Source organism: Rhinichthys klamathensis, unplaced genomic scaffold, assembly GCF_029890125.1.
Source record: "Rhinichthys klamathensis goyatoka isolate OS25496 unplaced genomic scaffold, OSU_Roscu_1.1 h1tg000059l_1, whole genome shotgun sequence".
NCBI lineage: Eukaryota > Metazoa > Chordata > Actinopteri > Cypriniformes > Leuciscidae > Rhinichthys > Rhinichthys klamathensis.
The window spans coordinates 3,795,415-3,815,341 of NW_026606604.1; the positions used below are offsets into that span (position 1 = coordinate 3,795,415).

Below are 19,927 nucleotides of genomic sequence, written 5' to 3' on the forward strand. Positions count from 1 at the left end.
TGGCATCAACAAGGCATTTCCGCCCACAGAACTGCCGCTCACTGGATGTTTTTTCTTTTTCGGACAATTCTCTGTAAACCCTAGAGATGGTTGTGCGTGAAAATCCCAGTAGATTAGCAGTTTCTGAAATACTCAGACCAGCCCTTCTGGCACCAACAATCATGCCACGTTCAAAGTCACTCAAATCAACTTTCTTCCCCATACTGATGCTCGGTTTGAACTGCAGGAGATTGTCTTGACCATGTCTACATGCCTAAATGCACTGAGTTGCCGCCATGTGATTGGCTGCTTAGAAATTAAGTGTTAACGAGCAGTTGGACAGGTGTACCTAATAAAGTGGCCGGTGAGTGTATATTGGCCTACATTTACTACATTTTTATGTAACCTTGCCTTTTATTTCTAGTTATTTGTAATTTTATTTATCTACTTATTTAATATTGAATATTTGATATTTAAATAATATTACTTGAATAACTATTAGGAATTATGTGTCATTCATTATAAGAGTTTGATATATGTGAATGTTATATTTTTATTAATATTTATTTATTGTTTTATTTATATGTATGTGTTGGTATTATCACAAAAGAAAAAAAAGTAGAAGGAAAAATAAGGAATATTTATTGGGGGAAAATAATGTCTTTAAAGGAACTGTCCATTTGTATAATTGTGTTAAATGTGTTTGAATTGAAAGACATAATAAAGTACATAATATATATATATATATATATATATGAGACAGTGTAGAAAAAAGAATTCTCTGATAACCGAGGCATTCCTTAATTAAAATGTCTTTATTACAAAAATGACAAGTCCTAAACGGACAACTTTAAAACGCCTTATATATGTGTCTATATTGTAGCCTTATTTAAGTTGATTTTCTGTATACTGTGTATTTATAAAGTCCAATAATGGTATTAGAGACTGTCAGTGGTAATATCATTGTGTTCTTGTCGGTCAGTGTTGAGGATCTGTGTAACAACTGAGGCTTAGCCTGACAGTTAGCCTGCCCTGGACCAGGCTAGTTTCCCAGCATAAGTTGCCAGGGTAACTGAGTTTGAACTTTTTTAAGTTTGATTTATGAAACCGAATCTACCAAAAATAAGCCTGACTAACCGAAATAAGCCTGGCTTATACTCTAATCTTGGTTTATGGAACAGCCCCCTGGTGTGCTGTGAAAACCATCGCAAAGCAAAGAGGACACTGAAAACGCGCTGACAGACAAGACAGAGCAAGTTATATTTTTATTATGAAGTTTTATTCAAGTTTTATTCTGAAATTAATATAAATATCATTGATTCTCCTTGTAATTTTGATCACGTTTTGATTACTATGGCGTGACGGATTGTTGTAGCGCCGCAGTTGAAGCAGCATGTGAGCTGATAATCACTTCCTCTTTACTACTATTTACAGCACAAAATAAACATGAATGAACATCAGAGGGTATGTTAAAAAGAAACCGTACAACTTGCTGAGATTATTCATGTCTCATGTAACTTCTCTTTATCAATGTTTCAATGGCGGAATAAACAGATCATGGTCTATAGACCTCTAATTAGCCCTGGCTACCCTATGTATTAATCTCTAATTCCGCCACTACCGTATTTACTGCGAACCAAGCCGCTCTGAGACACTGAAAACACCAGATCATGAGCTGCTCACGTGTAAAGGAACATACTGCGCTTCACTCTGAAACAAGCAGTGGATGTATTTATTTAATTAAATTGCACTAGTTATATTGCGATTTCGGTTTTATTCCGATCAAGTGTGCATCCCTTTGGACTGGAACATCATAGAGACTTGGGGCTGGGCCGGTAAGCAACGCCATAGTAACGCCCCACAATACCACAGCAATGACATGACAATGCGCTAAAAACATTTAGATGCCTTTACAGCTGCATAGGCACACCCTGACAACCACCCTGGAAAAGTGTCATCGCTTTCCGGCATCAGGTGTTAAAGCAGTTGCACGAGTTGCATTTCACATTCAAAATAGTTTAGAATCAACACATCTTCTTACAAACCTGACACAGATATGAAACCTTAAGTGCTAAGCTCTGATTGTAGTCAGAGGTGAACTGAAATACTCTGGGTGAAACCGCTGTAGAAAAAGACCTACAGGTATAGATGCGACGGCGGAATTGTGAAATGGAGAAAGAGAGAAAGAAAGGAGGAGAGCGAGAACGTTTTTCCGGTAGCTTGCACTGATCTGTGGGCCCCAGTCTTTGCCCAGTGTTTGGTTAAATTATGTGGAACTCATTTGACGGCTGCAGAAGTGGCTGTATTCGCAGTGTCAGGTATCGACTGGTATAATTATGCAATTATGAAGCTTTATCCTGCCTCTCTCTCTCACAGAGCGGGCTCTTAGTGTTTCAATTAGATGTTTTTTCTCTCTTTTGCTCCCTGATTTTCTTCTTTTTTCCCCCATCCTCCAATTCTTGGTTACGATGAAGATGCAAACAGAATCTGCCTATAAAATATTCTTAGAAAAAAAAGATAAATAGATTCTTAGTAATAGAAATAAAAGATTCTTAGATTATTTTAAGCATGCATAGGTCAGACACATGTAGGCCAGTTGTGATTTAGTGTAGAATAGGATGTACTGTATATATGTGTGTGTACATTTGCATACAAGTATACAACATGGTCTCCACAAAATATGAAGCAACTGTTTTCAACATTGCTAATAATAAGAAATGTTTCTTGTGCACCAAATCAGCAAATTACAATGATTACTAAAGACTGAGAGTAATGGCTGATGAAAATTCAGTTTTGCCATCACAGGAATAAATGACATTTTAAAATATATGAAAATATATATTTTTTTAAATTTAAATTTTTTTGCTGTATTTTTGATTGAATAAATGCAGCCTTGGTGAGCATAAGAGACCAATACCGACCCACATATATTAAGTCTTATTTTGAGATTAATATTTATAAATCAGCATGATTTAATCAATGCATCAAGAAAACGAGTGGATCATTACGCCCCTGTAATTTGTATTGTGTGCACTGACACTGATAACACTGTTTCACCACCACAGTGTTTTTATTCTTGTGCCCAAGGAGGAGAGAAAGAATCCTTCAGAAGTCAGTCTCTTGCAGTCCCAATGCCACCACAAACCTTTCTGAGGTCACAAATCGGGTAAAATGGCAAAAAGTCTCCATCCTACCCTTTTCCTTCAAATCAGACCACTGTACATAAAACAAAGTCTCAAATGGCTGTCCCTGCTGAATTTTGTGTCTGAAAACAATGACATACTTGTGTTTTTCAGTTGGCCTGTGTGTGTTCCTGTAGACGCAGTCTTTTGCTAAGCCCATGGGAACTGAACTGTTGGTTTAGTCTTGGGCCTCCAGAAGCACAAAAGATCCGTTATGGCAAACAGAGGGGTGATAACACCGGCGCTCCCTTCAAAATGAAAGCCAAACAGCTCACATATGTTCAGATTCAATTACACACTCTGGGTTTCCCTCAGCCCCAGGGCTTACCGCTAATTACCCAAATAACATCCGCACAAAACGCCACCCAGATGAGATTAATTGAGAATTAAAACAACCTGTTGATTCGATAATACTTTGAGGTCTGAACAGTAACCCAGGTATTCTGAACATGGTAACCAGGTATTACCGACGGCACAGATGGGATAAGACTCATCTCTAGATACAACAGGGGTGATAAGCTGTGTAGAACCATCCAGTGATGCTCATAACTCAGAAAATAGAAGCAAATTAAACCACTTATAACTGTGATGGCATTTCCTTTTTTTGTCTTCTCATCTTCCTTTGGTCCTCATTCTTTCATTCTCTTGGTTTCCATCTTTTAATTTTTGCTCTTTTAAGTAAGGTACAAGAAAGAACGATTTTCTTGTTTACTTTTAGTTTGTTTTTCTTATTTACAAAAGTTGTCAGTGGAATTTAAAAGTTTAATGGTTTTGAAAGAATTCTCTTGTGCTCACCAAGGCTGCATTTATTTGATGAAAAATAGTAATATTATGAAATATTTTATTATTTTAATATATTGTAAAATTAAATTTTTCCCTGTGATGGCAAATCTGAAGACTAGTAATGGCTGCTGAAAAATTCAGTGTCACATGATCCTTCAGAAATGATTCTAATATGTTGATTTGGTGCTTAAAAAAATGATTATTATCTTATTATTATCAATGTTGAAAACGGTTGTGCTGCTTAATTTTTTTTTTTTTTTGCAGATTTTTTTTTTTTTTTTTTTTTAGGATTCTGCATTTATGAAAAATATGAGTCCTAACATTTCATGCATCCTTGGTGAATAAAAGTATTTATTTATTTCCCTCCAAAAGAAATCTTTACCTTTTGAACGGTAGAGTATATCTTATTTTAGTTTATTTATATATATATATATATATATATATATATATATATATATATACACTCACCAGCCACTTTATTAGGTACCCCATGCTAGTAACGGGTTGGACCCCCTTTTGCCTTCAGAACTGCCTCAATTCTTCGTGGCATAGATTCAACAAGGTGCTGGAAGCATTCCTCAGGGAGTTTGGTCCATATTGACATGATGGCATCACACAGTTGCCGCAGATTTGTCGGCTGCACATCCATGATGCGAATCTCCCGTTCCACCACATCCCAAAGATGCTCTATTGGGTTGAGATCTGGTGACTGTGGAGGCCATTTTAGTACAGTGAACTCATTGTCATGTTCAAGAAACCAATTTGAAATGATTAGAGCTTTGTGACATGGTGGAAGTAGCCATCAGAGGATGGGTACATGGTGGCCATAAAGGGATGGACATGGTCAGAAACAATGCTCAGGTAGGCCGTGGCATTTAAACGATGCCCAATTGGCACTAAGGGGCCTAAAGTGTGCCAGGAAAACATCCCCCACACCATTACACCACCACCACCAGCCTGCACAGTGGTAACAAGGCATGATGGTTCCATGTTCTCATTCTGTTTACGCCAAATTCTGACTCTAACATCTGAATGTCTAAACAGAAATCGAGACTCATCAGACCAGGCAACATTTTTCCAGTCTTCAACTGTTCAATTTTGGTGAGCTCTTGCAAATTGTAGCCTCTTTTTCCTATTTGTAGTGGAGATGAGTGGTACCCGGTGGAGTCTTCTGCTGTTGTAGCCCATCCGCCTCAAGGTTGTGCGTGTTGTGGCTTCACAAATGCTTTGCTGCATACCTCGGTTGTAACGAGTGGTTATTTCAGTCACTGTTGCCCTTCTATCAGCTCGAACCAGTCTGGCCATTCTCCTCTGACCTCTGGCATCAACAAGGCATTTCCGCCCACAGAACTGCCGCTCACTGGATGTTTTTTCTTTTTCGGACCATTCTCTGTAAACCCTAGAGATGGTTGTGCGTGAAAATCCCAGTAGATTAGCAGTTTCTGAAATACTCAGACCAGCCCTTCTGGCACCAACAATCATGCCACGTTCAAAGTCACTCAAATCACCTTTCTTCCCCATACTGATGCTCGGTTTGAACTGCAGGAGATTGTCTTGACCATGTCTACATGCCTAAATGCACGTAGTTGCCGCCATGTGATTGGCTGCTTAGAAATTAAGTGTTAACGAGCAGTTGGACAGGTGTACCTAATAAAGTGGCCGGTGAGTGTATATATATATATATATATATATATATAAAACCTTTATTTAAACAGGAAATGTCCCATTGAGACAGTCTCTTTTACAAGGGAGTCATGTATAGCACATTTTATATGCAATATATTCTTATTTTAGCGTATTTTACCAGACCCTATTTTCCTGTCTCTGAAGGAGGCTGAAAAAGAGAGAGAAAGGGGGTGATGGTGATAACAGTCTATAGTAAGGAGGTGGTGGTAATTCTTCAGGGACAGGTGCTCCTCTGATACTAGGGGTTTATTTAGTGCTCCATCATTAGCAGGGCATTACCCATATTACCCCCTGGCCCCCGCTCTAATAACAGGGGCAGGAAAGGCAGTGTTAGCGGGGGGCAGCTGCATCTGCTGCAGGCTGAGGCCTCACACTGCCCCACCACAGGCAAAAGCACCAGCGCCCCAACTCCTGGGGGCCACAGTAGCTCTCTGCCAATCAGCTTTTTAAATTGTTTTCTTTCTCTCTATTCACAGGGTTGGCTGCTGTGTGAGGATCAGGCCTGCCAGAACCGAACCCGCCGACTGCCCATTGGGTTCTCGAGGTCTGGACCAATCTGTCCAGCCTGTCTCAGATCCACACTGAGGCCTGAGGTACTGCACACACATACAGAATCAGTCATTTTGTCCAGATGGTGGTGCTGTGGAGCCTGTGAATGTTCTCCCTGCCTCTGCCCAGACCTTTTTTTCCCTGTCCGTGTAGCTTTTTCCCATCCATCCCATCACCCGTATTTCTAACCATTATATATTACCTGACCCGTCTCTCCCATATGACACATGCATTTGCTTCCTGCCTCAACAAGCTACTGTCCAGCCTCCAGATGGACTTGGCCTTGGACTCACTGGAAAAAGACATGTATGTGGGGTGTTTCACTCTTACTTCATCTTGTGATCACTTCAAGAGCATCTTCGCCTGGTTCAAAGACACAGTTCGGGATGTCCCTTCCAAAAATTAGCGTCTATCTTTGTCCCTGTCCATCTTCTTTATCAATTTCGTCCAGTACAGACACCACTTCCCCCCCCCCCCCCCCCCCCCCCCCAATTCTATCTTCCTCCTTGTGCTTTATTTCTGCGTCTAGTTCTGTGGCGACAGGTTGAAACCCAAAAGGACAATTTCTCTTGTCACCATAGCCACTTAGCTTTCCTCCGCTCTGCCTGGTGAGATGGCAGTTTAAACTGCCGGCTGAATAAAACATTAACTTCCTCACCCCTCTACCATCCCTCTGTCGTTCTGGGCTTTACAGCTCGGCTGACAGCAATGCGTCTCCTCTGGTGTCTCCACGGACACAGAGACATTGACTACCATTGTATCCAGATTAAATGGATGCGTAATAGGCACCCTCGGCTGATTGGCCGGTAATTTGAAGGAGTTGTACACAGGTGCAATTTATAATATTTTCAGTAAATTAAATTTTTTTCCCCCGCGCTCTCTTTTTCTTTGCACTGGCTCTCTCTCTCCGTTTTTCTTTTTCAGCTGCTTTCCCCTCGCTCAGATCTCTCCAACCACCCCCACCCGCTGTCTCTCTCTCTCTCTCTCTCTCTCTCTCTCTCCCTCTCCATTTTATTGATGTACGTTCAGGCACCCATTAGGGCTTCCTTTTTCCCTCTAGTGGAAATTGCAGCATGTTAATTTTCACACAAATTACAGCAATAGCAGGTATCTCTATTTGATACATTATAACAGGAGCAATCAGGGATAATTGAGTGCCTTTCAGATGGTAACCGGCGCATTCACTTCAATTCAAAGCCAGTCCATTTATCGTCTAATCGCTCTTTAAACACTGAATTTCTGGGAACAAAAATTCTTGTCATAATTTTGCTTAAGTGTATTTGGAAATCACAGTCCTTTGAGCAAGGATAATTGAAATCAAATCCCTTTCACGGGAGCTGACATTTCTACATTTCCCCCCAATTGAAATTAATTTCAAAAATTGAGCATGAATATCTTCAAATAGCAGGCAATTATACCTTTCAATGGGGAGAAATTATGTGCACAAAAAGTGGAGACATCAACTGGCGCTTCAGTTAAATGTCTTTGTTTCCCACTGTGTTTGCCTTGTAAAGATTTACATATATTGACTCGTTATGAAACCTTGTGATGCCGATCGCCTTCCTTTTCCAGCTCAGCCCGTTAAAATTAACTCAGATTGGAGCTTTTTTTGTTAAGCCTCATTAAAACTGTTTGGAGATTTTTCTTTTTTCCTGTCCTCTTTTGCAGCTGCACAGATCTCTGCGGATTGAAAGTAGCCATTTTCTCTGCTGCTCTGCTCAGCGGACATTATACTCCCTTTACATATAAGCAACGTGACCGTAAGCAGCTAAATGATTTCAATTCCCTGTCTTTAAATAATCCCCCATCGTAAGTGTGGCCAATGATCTTCTTTGAGTGTCTTTTAAACGCAACTACTTCATTTTTACACCCCTTTGGTCATAGTATAAGGCCTCACTCTTGACACCTTTTCTCTGTTCCCCTCCATCCAGCTCTTCCGGCAGGTTGTGTTTGGGCTGTAGCAAAGGTTTGGTGGTAAGGCACTGGCTGCCACGTCTCTATCAAGAAGGGGGGATGAGGCGGGGGTCTCAGGAGAGAGGCAATTTCACAGCTGGTTTGCTCCCCAGTCACTCGGGCCGAAAATGCTGCAGATTTGTGGAGAAAATTGAAATGGTGTCAGTACAGGAACAAAGCATTGAGCCGAGCAAAGCTGTGTAAGGGAGGGGCCTCTGTTTGCGGGTAGGGGGGGTTTAAATTCAATAACGTTTGACGGCGCCTTGGTCACACCCCTTTTGACACCTGTCAGCACAGCTGTGAAGCTCGTCCTGGCCCTGCTTCGCATGTCCATCCACTTATTTCTTGGACTGCGGTTTTAGTCCACGATCTCCTTCGCCGAGCGGAGTGCATTCGCGTGCACATGGTGACCTGGCTCTGATTATAGGAGCTCCATTATGGCCGCATTGCTACATCGACAGGCACTGCTGTTGACCAGCCAGTGCATTATGGGTCAACAGCTGCTGGGCTCATCGGAAGCTGTAGAGGGCAATTAAAAGCCGTTGTGCTGAAGAGAGAGCCCTTGCTAAACTCCTCCGGCATCCACATTGCTCTGATTCTATGGTGACACAGAAAGACTGTGACCCAATAACAGCAATTAACATAAAAGTATAATGGCTAATCAAATTGACAGCAACAGTTGTTCATCAGATCCACACACGCTGCCTTATCAAAACAAACTATTATGAAAGAGGTAATTTCAGAGCTGAACGTCTCTCTCTCTTTCTCTCTCTCTCTCTCTCTCTCTCTCTCTCTCCCTCCCTCCCCAATGTCTTTTATTCTCTCGCTCGACCTGCGCGCCTCTGGCAGTTAGACGCATGGCTAACGGTAATTACAGCCGAATTTACAAACCAAACACCGTTTCCTGCTTTTGTCAGGAGAGAAGATGGGGAGTATGCTGGCTGTTTTCAGCCAATCAGATAGTTTCACAGGTTCTGTGACTCCAAACTCTGGATTTGACTGAGCGTGTGTGTGTTTGTCTTTGTCTGTGACAGTGGAGAATATATGACAAACACTACCTGTCTCCACAGCTGTAATTAACACAGGTGATTCTCCAGCTTTCCCTGATTGAGTCGTACCAATCTCATTACGCTTCAGCCTTTCATTTTCCCTGGGACAATAACACATAGTACTAAACTACATCAGTATGATTTTACCTAATTGGTTTTTCTCTCTTTTTTTATGTATTGAATATGCGAAGGAATAATCAGCTACTGCAGTGTCAGTAAAGAATTGGTAAAGAGCTTTAAAAATGTTAAAGTAATACTTTTCCTTTTTTTTTAAATAAGCAGTTCTTGAATTTTTGTTGAATAATCTACCACTGAGACAGTATGACTTTGTCCCAGTTTTTTTTAAACAATGCCAAAACTGTGGCTGGCTTGCATGGGGGTATTGAATTTAGTCTGTTCTATCAATATTGTTTCATTTATTTTATTGTAATTCTTGTGACATCAGTACAATGAAATTTGTTCTTGTTGGAAGTCTGCAAAAAAAATCAGCCAAGAACCTGAGGAAATGGCTGAATGCAGTTAAATGTTCCCTATGTTATACCTGTACTAATGATAGCACAGAGTTTAACAGATCAGTTTGTCTGGAACCAGGTGGCGAAAGCCATTGGTTTTGGCCTTCATTTAGTCTGGTGCCTTGACCAGCTTCAGACAAACCTTGTTAACCTTGTTTTCAGTTTCCCAGAAGCATAACCAGGGAGTTTTCTCTTTATGTCATCACCCTATATGTTTTGATAACTGATTTAATCTGTGTTTTGTCTTTTTTCTTCTTCTCATTTTTAGTATTCAGAGAAAGCCCTCTACAACCAACTGAGCTTCTACAGATACATCTTTGACTGGGAATATGCCATCAACAAGGTCCTGTCGTCTGAGGATAAATGTAAGACTTTGCATTAACATCAGCTATTACTAATTAGCCTGAAAATTCGCTCCCAAACATTACCCATAAGCGCTCGTCCGGCACATATTTCTGGCTCAACGTGCTCTTACGCGCACACACACCTCACAGCGGCTGGAGGCGGCCACTAGGTTGGGTTAAGAATCCTCAGCTCCTCGAGTCGACAGCCGTAATTCAGGCGACGGATTCAATCACCGAATGGCGCGGTGCGGAATGCAAAGCGGTCCAATCAGTTGGAAGGAAGAGGGGAGTGAGTGAGAGAGAGCCTCCTCTCATCCCGTAGACCTTCGGTAATAGCGCTGGCTATGTTGATTGAAAACAGTTTTTAGATTTTGGAAAATGATAGGGCGAGTAATTGGAGAGAAGGCTAAAGGATAGCCCTTCATAAATAATGGGACATGGAGCATATGTTTTCAACGGGCCGTTGGAGGATCCAGACCGCTCACGGCCGCTGCTAGCCGAGCCGTGGCTACTTACCCACAATCCTTTTTGATTGATGTCACTTGATTAAAAAGGACCTCTTGGAATAGACTTATACATTTATTTATTTATTTTTACATGTGCCGATGAGGTTCCGAGGCGGGCGCGAGAGCCGTAGATAAATATAATGTGTAATCAATAGATGACCACTCAGAACGTGAAGCAGGCTGAGGAGAGTGTGTATCGGGGGGCGGGGGCCTAACATGATTATAGACTTGGCTTCTCCGCGAATTTTTATTTCTTTACTTTTTCTCGACTGTTGTTTCTGTGAGTAATTGTGGCCAATCTGTGGCATTCTGTCAGCCACACTGCCCATCACTGCAGCCGGAGCTCTAATTCCTGAAGGAGTGATTTTAACCCTCTAGCCCTGATTTTCACCAGGCGGAATGAGAGGTGACGTTACTACTCCTGTCCTCCTCCTCCTCCTCCTCCTCTTTTTTCCTTGCAATTGTTCTCAGAAACCATTTGTTTATTCCATTTATTATTTGGACTTTTTGGTTTCTAGTTGCATTTAGTGTATCAGATTAAGGGATCTTATTTATTATGCTATAACATGTCATATATATGTGCAGCTCCACCACGTACATATATTGTGGGATTAGTGGAAGACATCACACACGGCTTTGAAGTATAGCCTTGAAATGGTTATCTCCCCTCTCACTATAATACTACACATTACTGTATTATAGACCACAGGGTTTACAGGGGTCTAGGGGTGAAATTACAGGGCTGCATGGTTTGTACTTCCTTTTACCTGGTCCAGTTTCTTATTTAGACCCTGGGATGTAACTCTGCCATTATAGGGGTTCTGAATTTACTGTCTCGCACTGGACAACAGTGCCGTTTCAGCATCAGTTAAGTGTATTTGCTTACTGTAGGTTTAGCTACAACAAGCTAGGTGGATAGTTCATGATGAAGCTACGCCAGTAATGCTAGTTGGGTTGTAACGGTATGAGATTTTGACGGAATGATAACCTTAACCAAAATGTCTCAGTATACGGTATTAAACAATCAATTATTATTCGTATCATCAGTTAAAAAGACTGTTGAATGAAAACAGTTTTTTTTGGTTGAACAAAATGCTTTATTATAACAAACTTGAAACCATTTGTTTTGTTTATTCAGATTTCAGTAATCAAAAACATGTCTAATCAGTTAAATTAAATTATTAGTATCTTAGTATTAATAATTTATTTTTAAAAAAATTAAGAATAATAGTACTATAAATGTATTACATGTCTGTTCCATGATTACACTACAGTAAATCATTTTTGTAACTTTGCTATACTGTATTTATCTATGCTTGTAATAAGTGTATTTGATCTTCCCCCCCCCCCCCCCCCCCCCCATACATATACAGTATATGAATATAAACACACTACCGTACAAAAATTTAGGGTCAGTATGATTTGTTTTTTGTTGTTGAAAGAAAGTAATACTTTTATTCTTTAAGAATTCATTAAAGTGATCAAAAGTGACAGTTAAGAATGCTAGAATGTTACAAAAGACAGTTTAGAGTGTTACAATTCAATTTCAAATAAATGTGCTTTTTAAACTTTTAAATTCATTAAAAAAAAAACTTTAAAAAAAATCACTGTTTCCACAAAAATATTGAGCAGCTGTTTTTAACATTAATTATAATGAGAAATGGTTCTACTTTGTAAAAGAAAAAATCCTAAACACTCAAAATAGCCATCAAAGATAAGAATCTTGGGCCCCGAGAGCCAAAGCAGTGATTTCTAAGATGTTTTACCAAAACAATTCTCCCAACTGGACATATAAAAGGTTAGATCAGATGTTTTATCAGGCTGTTTTTATGCATTTATTTATTTTTACATGTAGACATCTACATGTATGGCACATAGAAGGCCTTGGGACTGAGAAAACACACTGGGGGTGCAGGGTTTACCTCTTAAGAACAGTATGGGCCATTTTTATATTTTGCTCAAAGTAATAAACTACTAAAAACAAACAATGTACATAATCTAACAAAACTCATCATGAGCACAAAATAAAGTTAACTAGTAATTTTAGTCTTTTGTCTTCCCTTGCCATCTCTAAATAATTTTGAAATGCTCTTAATATGCTGATTAATCATGCTAAATATATGTAAAAAAAAAAAAAAAAACGTCTTAAGGTGCCACATGTTAACTTAGTTTTCACAAACCTGGTTTAGTTAAAGCTGCAGTCCATAACTTTTGGCACTCTAGAGGTTAATAAACAAACCTGCATGCGTCTTGCGGAAGAACATTGTAGCTGGAGCTACTTCTCTCTGTTTATGTCTATGACGAGTCACGCAGGCACTGGGCTACTCCGCAGCGGTACGACCCAAACCAGTCTAACATAGTCAGAATATAAACACTTATTATAGGTGTACCATAGTGATTCAGAAAAGACTAAACACTTTTTGGAAAAATGAATTCATGATGTACTCTCTTATTATATAAATTTTGTAAATTTTGAACAAAAAAAGTTACGGACTGCAACTTTAAACGGTCAGAGTCATCTGTATGACAGATAAAAATTATTTTTTATTTGCATTCTTGTTTTCTGCACCATTTTAGCAAAAGTAATTATTTTTCTGCTCACCCTGATTCTGCTACTGTTGTTAAAATAACTGCATCATCTGCAGCTCTTAATACGGCGCTTTACGTCTTTATCTGGAGAAAGCAACACCTTTTCGCTGTGGAAAGGGATTGAATAAAGCGCATTTGGCTCTAGATAAAAATATTAGAGGATGTTGCGGCGAAAGATCATTAGCGTAACCTTGAGAGCTTGTGGTGTGAACCGCTCCGTTGTTGTGACGCGCTGCTCACTTTAAACTGTAGAAACAGTAAAATTGCGCAATTATGTACCGCCATTTGAATACCACTGCTTTAATACAATATAGATTGTTTCAAAGCAGCTTTAGAGTGGTTAACAGGAAAATGATTCAATGATGCAAAAAGAGTTCAATCAAACAGATTAAAAGCAGGTTAGTAATGCTGGTCACACCTGAGGCATAACATTGAATGGTCAAATGGTAAAATTAAAATAACCATAACATACAATAAACCACGCAAGGGCTTGGAAGGTTGTGTTTGTAGATGTTTGTAGAAAAAAAATAACACCACAACCAAAGTGTGTTTTCTTCGATGCATTTGCACCGATTACCAGAGCACACCAAACAAAGATAGAGGGTTGAGCTGTGGTCTGCCACTGTTGACTGCGATGGAAAAGCTTGGGAGCGATAGTGGAATAAAGTACAGTTCAGAAAACTTTTAGCTGCCCTCTTCACACACATACACACACACACACACACACACACACACACACACACACACACACACATGCCTTCTCGTAATTTACCAACCACCTCCTCCTCACACCATGAGACATTTAGTGTCGTATCTGCCAGATTTTCTGTCTGTCTCTGATGACGGAGGAATTGCTTTTAAAGTGGGCATTATGCCAGACCAGCAGCACAATAGAAAAACCAATCTTCCTCCTATTCTGTCTGCTCCGCTGTTATTGTGGAGCTTTAGATAACTGGAGACGCACGTTGCTGGTAGATTGAGCAAGAGAGAGCTGTTTCTGCTGGACTCCAAGGCTGGAGGTTAGAAGTCTCCAGCTGTCTTCGGCCACGGTCGCTGGAAGCAGTGTGAACAATGAGAAGGGCTGAATGAACCTTTTTGGTCAGTCTGGGAAGTTAAGCCCGAAGAGGTGTTAAAATTACATGCTGCCTTGATGGAGTGGACAGACTGCAGTGTTTTGTCTTTGCCAGAGGTGGTGCTGTGGTTTGGGTCTGGTGGGATGCATTGCAGGGCTGTGATGGAGGAGGGCCGTGGTGAATTCATCCCTCTGTTGCTTGATGGTGAAATTGCTGGTCAGTGCTTTATCCATTTGCAGTCTTTTCCTCACTAGATTACCTGATTCCTTCAGAGAGGAAAGACTGATGGAAATTGGCGTCCCAACCCCCATCACACAAATACACACTCGTACACACACTCTCACTTACACACACACACACACACACACAGAGAGAGAGAGAGAGAGAGCGCGAGGTAAAGGAAAGAAAGTGCTTTCTCTCGAGTATCTATATCCTAGGAAATCACTAAAGAATGCCCATTCCTCTGCCCATAACCTGTCCCTTTGCCACAACCCACAATGTCAGATTCACTCCACTGGCCACACTCTAACCCCTCCAACTGATTGTTTGCATCTCAGTATTTTTTAAAGTTGGGTTGTTGTATGGATCTCTAATCTAAATTTACTTTGTAGTTAATGCAATTACTCTATCTTTTTTCTTAATTTCGAAATGGTTCTTTTTTTATTTTATGATTATATATTTTTATATTATATTTATTTTTACTTTGATATTTTTATTATTTTAGATATTTATAATTGTAAGCTTTTATTTGATTTTAAAAACATTTTATGTTGCTGCAGTGGATTTCTAAGTTATGTTATTTTTATTTTATATATATATATATATATATATATATATATATATATATATATATATATATATATATATACTAGGGGTGGCACGGTTCAGTTTGTATCACGGTTTTAGGGTCACGGTTTTCGGTTCTGTACGGTTCTTGTTGTTATTTTTTTCTTTTAATCTTTAACACTCCAGAAATGTACTTCAGCATATGATATATAGCTTAATTATCCACAATATAGGGTACAGTATTAAAAAAATGTTATATCATGCAGTCATGCACAAACTGAATTTGACTTGACTTTAAGCACATTATTGGGACCATCTCCGAGGAAAGCTAGGTGAGATTTTGATACAACAAGAGAGAAGACATTGATGACATGCTTTTAGTTTATTTTTGCAAAAAAGTAGAATGTATATCACTATCTCTTCTCTACAGGAACATTTTTGGCACACAAAGATTGAAATTAACTTGCATTTATCAAACTGCCAACTTAAGTGTAGCTCTTACAAACATTGTATCTGGAACTCTTAAAACTGTCTTTTAAATAAGTCAAAATACATGAAACATAATTGCCTATAATTAGGCTATAGCAATAGCAAAGGCCATAATCATAAAGTGAAACATACGTTCAACCTCAACACAAAAACAGTATCAACAATGCTTCTATTCCCTGAGAGTGAGGATACATTTTTTTCACTTAAAGATTAAAGTGCAGTATTTGGAAACATATGACTGAAGTTCTTATCTAAACTTAAAGTGCCACTGTAGCTATATTTAAATATCATAACATGAAATCCAAAATGTTCCCACACACCGGACTTGTACGACGCTGGCGCATCCTCCAACTCCGGTTAGCATTCCATATGTTCCATATATTCCATTCCTCTCCTACTTGCCATTTCTACGCGTGACGTGACCTGCAGCACTCCATACTCCACTTTTACTGGCTTGTTCGACTTGAACCGGCGCTGCACAGAGCGATCGGTTTATGACATCAAAGTACCGCGAGAGTGATTGAAAAGCATACAGAGCCGTCGCGCTCGCAGTACTTTGATGTCATTCACCGATCGCTCTGTGCAGCACCGGTTCAAGTCGAACAAGCCTCATATGTATGTCCACACCTCCACACACGTCTTATTTCGCGCGAAAAGGAAACACACGTCTGAGGTCACATACGGGCACGAGGCCACATTGCGGATGCGTCGAACCGTGAGACGCACACACGCTCCGAACCGAGACAAGCGAACCGAACGTTTCGGATGTTTTTTCATGTACCGTACCACCCCTAATATATACAGGGTGCGATTTGTGAAAAAAACAGAGGGGGGGACGTTTTGAAATATTTTTATTCATAAAAATAAAATCATGAGAACATGAACTTCATCACTGCATTTGCAGGAATTGTAAAATCTTCTATATATCAGCCTCTGCTGAACCACGGATTGATTGCAAAGTTAAACCATCACAGTAGAAACAGTTTTACTGCTGCTGTTAAAGTAATAACTTTAATGTTACATCGCGATGCTGAGCTACAGTCAAATGATAGAAAAGACAGATGCATTATCTGTGTTAGTCAATTCGCCTCATTCGCGCGTCCAGTCTGCCGCGCTAAACGCCTCATTCGCGCGGCAGGACCTCTAGATGCCGTAAACGCGTCTTTACATTGACTTAACATTGAATTCACTCACGCCAGACGCTCAAGAGTAAGTGAGCAATCAAAAAACCTTCGCTTTAGCCTCAATTGAGTGAAACACCGTATGTGTAACTTCGGCCATTCTCAGTGGTGTGACTGGGACACTAACTCTGCTTGTCATCATAGAAACAGATAATCAGATTGTGATGTTTATTCTGAATATGCTGCCTGCCTCCCTTTCGACACACAACTCCACTGCCCAGCGGACCTGCAACTGTCTCGCAAGTGTTGATAGGCTATTACTCGAGAGGTGTAACCAATCAGATTGATCAAGTCTGCAGAGTGGTGATTACAGAGAGGCTGCGGCAGCTATATCAGAGCCAGCCAAAGTAGCGCATTTTAAAATAAAATTGACTTTAATCAAACCACGGATCCGTGATAAGTTTTGTGATCCGTCTCGCCACTAGTGTAGTAGCACTGATCACTTTTACCCCTTTTCCACCAAGGCAGAGCTGATGCTGGTTCGGAGCCAGAGCCTAGTTTCAAATCGGTTCTTTGTTTTTCGACCACCAAAGCACCAGCTCCGAACCAGTAAAAGTGGTTCTTAAGTAGCACCAAATCATTGCTGGTCTAGAAGTAAGAACCGCTTACGTCAGCGGCTGGGGGCGGGGTTACTGTGACCAACAAGACGAAAAGAAACTTGTGACCGCCATTTTTTAAATAGCAGTTAATCGAGCTAATAGCAGCTCGATTGTAATCTCCGTTTATGCAAGTCACGGTAAGCTGCATGAACGCGTTGTATTCGCCGTGTTTGGATGCCGATGTACATTAGGTTCGCAAAGCCATGAGCATCAATAGTAACGCAACGACCGCCATTGTTGATAGAAGGCTTGTTCGAGATGCATCAGAGCGACGCGGACCGATCGGAGCTGCGGGAGTGTGTGGAGAGCACTCCTTGTGCTTTTCGATCGCTTTTGCAGTACTTTGATGTCATGCACCAATCGGTCTGCGAGAAGCCGATGCATCTCGAACAAGCCTAGTGTGTTTGTGTTTGCAGGGTGTCCGCGGGTCCTTAAAGTCTTAAATTAGATTTTAAAAATGTATGGCCTTAAAAAGTCTTAGTCTTATTTTTACTTATGAAAGGTCTTAAATTTTCGATGGCAATTTGAGTTAGACATATCTAAATGTTTTCCAAATTAAAACTATCTAATTAGCGTACTTTTTTATTTATTATTCGTTCTTTGTGGAATTGCTCGTTCACGTGACATTTCGCGTCACATTCGCGCCAGCATTACGTCTGTCTCCTGCACGCGAAACAGCAGGAGAGGAGAAGAAAGCTGGTTAATTTCAGTTCAATTGTAAGTTCATTCGTTATGTGCGTAGTGGTGTGCGATGTGTATTCTCTATTATGATATTGTAATCATTGTTTTACTTTAACGTTAACTATGTACGAGGGCGCACTGCGAGCTGACATCGCATTTGTCTCTCATGCTTGCTTTCACTGCGAGATGTGTCAGTGCAGTTATAGGTATGTTCCCTAATAGACGTATAAAGTTTTTGTATTTTATATATCATATGTTGTTATCATACACTATTACATCAGCAAGAGGGCTGTTTTCCTGTGCACAATAGCAAATATGATATTTATTTTATATAACAGTTAAATAGGGCTTGGGCGCCGCGTTGCATTCTGGGACGTGGCGGCCATGTTGACAGCTTCACGAATGTAAACATACAGCAAGTCGAACGAGGAGAAGCAGCAGAGTTGGGAGTAAATATGTTAAAATCCCTAAAAGGATGCTGAATTTACCGGCATACGTTTAATAGGGAAACCAGGGACCGGTATGTGGACAAAACCGGCACTTTTAACGGTTTGGATCCATTTGAAATTTCCAACAAACAGTGGGAGCACAGTAACTTAATCTGGACAAAGGTAAACTGCACTCCACCTAGCTGCTAGTTTAGTAACAGTTATAGTGCTAACAACCATTCACACATGTAACGTTAACGTACTTTTAACTATGTGTTTCAAAAGTGTAGTTAGTAGCTGTTTTAAGTAAAACTTAAGATAGTAAGCTAAACGATGCTTAAAGCAACGGGGTAGCAACAGGACAACAGTACAGAGACTGACAGGTCCGATTGAAGGGCTAATGTTAATGTTTTGAGAATATTAAAATACGGGATATTTTACAGGAAAATACTAAAACTGGTAGACAGCTTGGAAAAGAGCTCAAATATGTGAGAAACCCGGAAAAAACGGGAGGGTTGACGGCTAACGTTACTAACTACACTTTTGAAACACATAGTTAAACGTACATGTGTGAATGATTGTTAGCACTAACAGTTACTAAACTAGCAGCTAGGTGGAGCGCATCTTAACGTTACCTTTGTCCGGATTACTGTGTTCCCACTGTTTGCCGACTCTTTGTTGGAAATTTCATATGGATCCAAATCGTTAAAAGTGCCCGTTTTGTCCACATACCGGTCTCTGGCTTCCCTATTTAACATTCCGTTAAATTCCATATCCTTTTAGGGATTTTAACATCTTTTTTCTTTTCTTTATCCCAACTCTGCTGCTTCTCCTCGTTCGACTTGCTGTATGTTTAATGACGTCACGACGCCCAAGCCCTATTAACATTGTTACATTTTATAAACAATATTGTCAATATTGTTTGTTTTCCCTTTATTTCGCTGACGAGAATTTCAAAATGAAACCGTAGCAGAGTCTCAATGCAAAAGACAGCGATGATTTCTTGACTGAAATCGCGTTTTGAACGAATCATTTTAACGATTCAATAAACAATCACTTGCAGTTCCTGAATGAATCAGCCGTTTGAACAAATCGGTTGAATGAATGAATGGGGAACGCCAGAACGTTGAATGAATGAGTGGGGAACGCCATCCAGCGCAGTCACTGGCGACCTGCAGCGACAAAGTCGCTTGTAGTGTGAACGGGGCTTAAATGTTAAATTAGATAGCGTTTAATTATACTGTACTGCTGAATGCCTATAATAAATGGCTAAAATTGAGGGGGAAATTCCATTTCATAGAGACTTCAATAGCAGTATTGGTATGGGTGATACTGGCCATCTTTCAAAACAAGATGCCATTGAAGAAATATTTAAAATATATGATACTTTTGGGGGTTTTTTTCTACATTCATTTGGAGATTAAATGTGATATTACAATATACAAAATATCAAATAAACTTTAATGTTAGGTAAGATTAATCGCAATTAATTACAGAAAAATGTGTGGTTGTTTTTTTAAGTGATTGACATTTATATATATATATATATATATAAAAT

At 39.9% G+C, this 19,927-nt stretch overlaps 1 protein-coding gene across 2 annotated transcripts in view; it reads left to right on the top strand.

The window, feature by feature from the left end:
- Positions 1–19,927, top strand: part of pola1 (polymerase (DNA directed), alpha 1) — a 62,564-nt gene that overhangs the window by 38,597 nt on the left and 4,040 nt on the right. For both annotated transcript variants that reach the window (XM_056248972.1, XM_056248973.1), the window contains exons 35-36: positions 6,107–6,223; positions 9,962–10,058. In XM_056248972.1, coding sequence (XP_056104947.1) covers positions 6,107–6,223; positions 9,962–10,058 — 214 coding nt within the window. The remainder of the gene's footprint in view (positions 1–6,106; positions 6,224–9,961; positions 10,059–19,927) is intronic.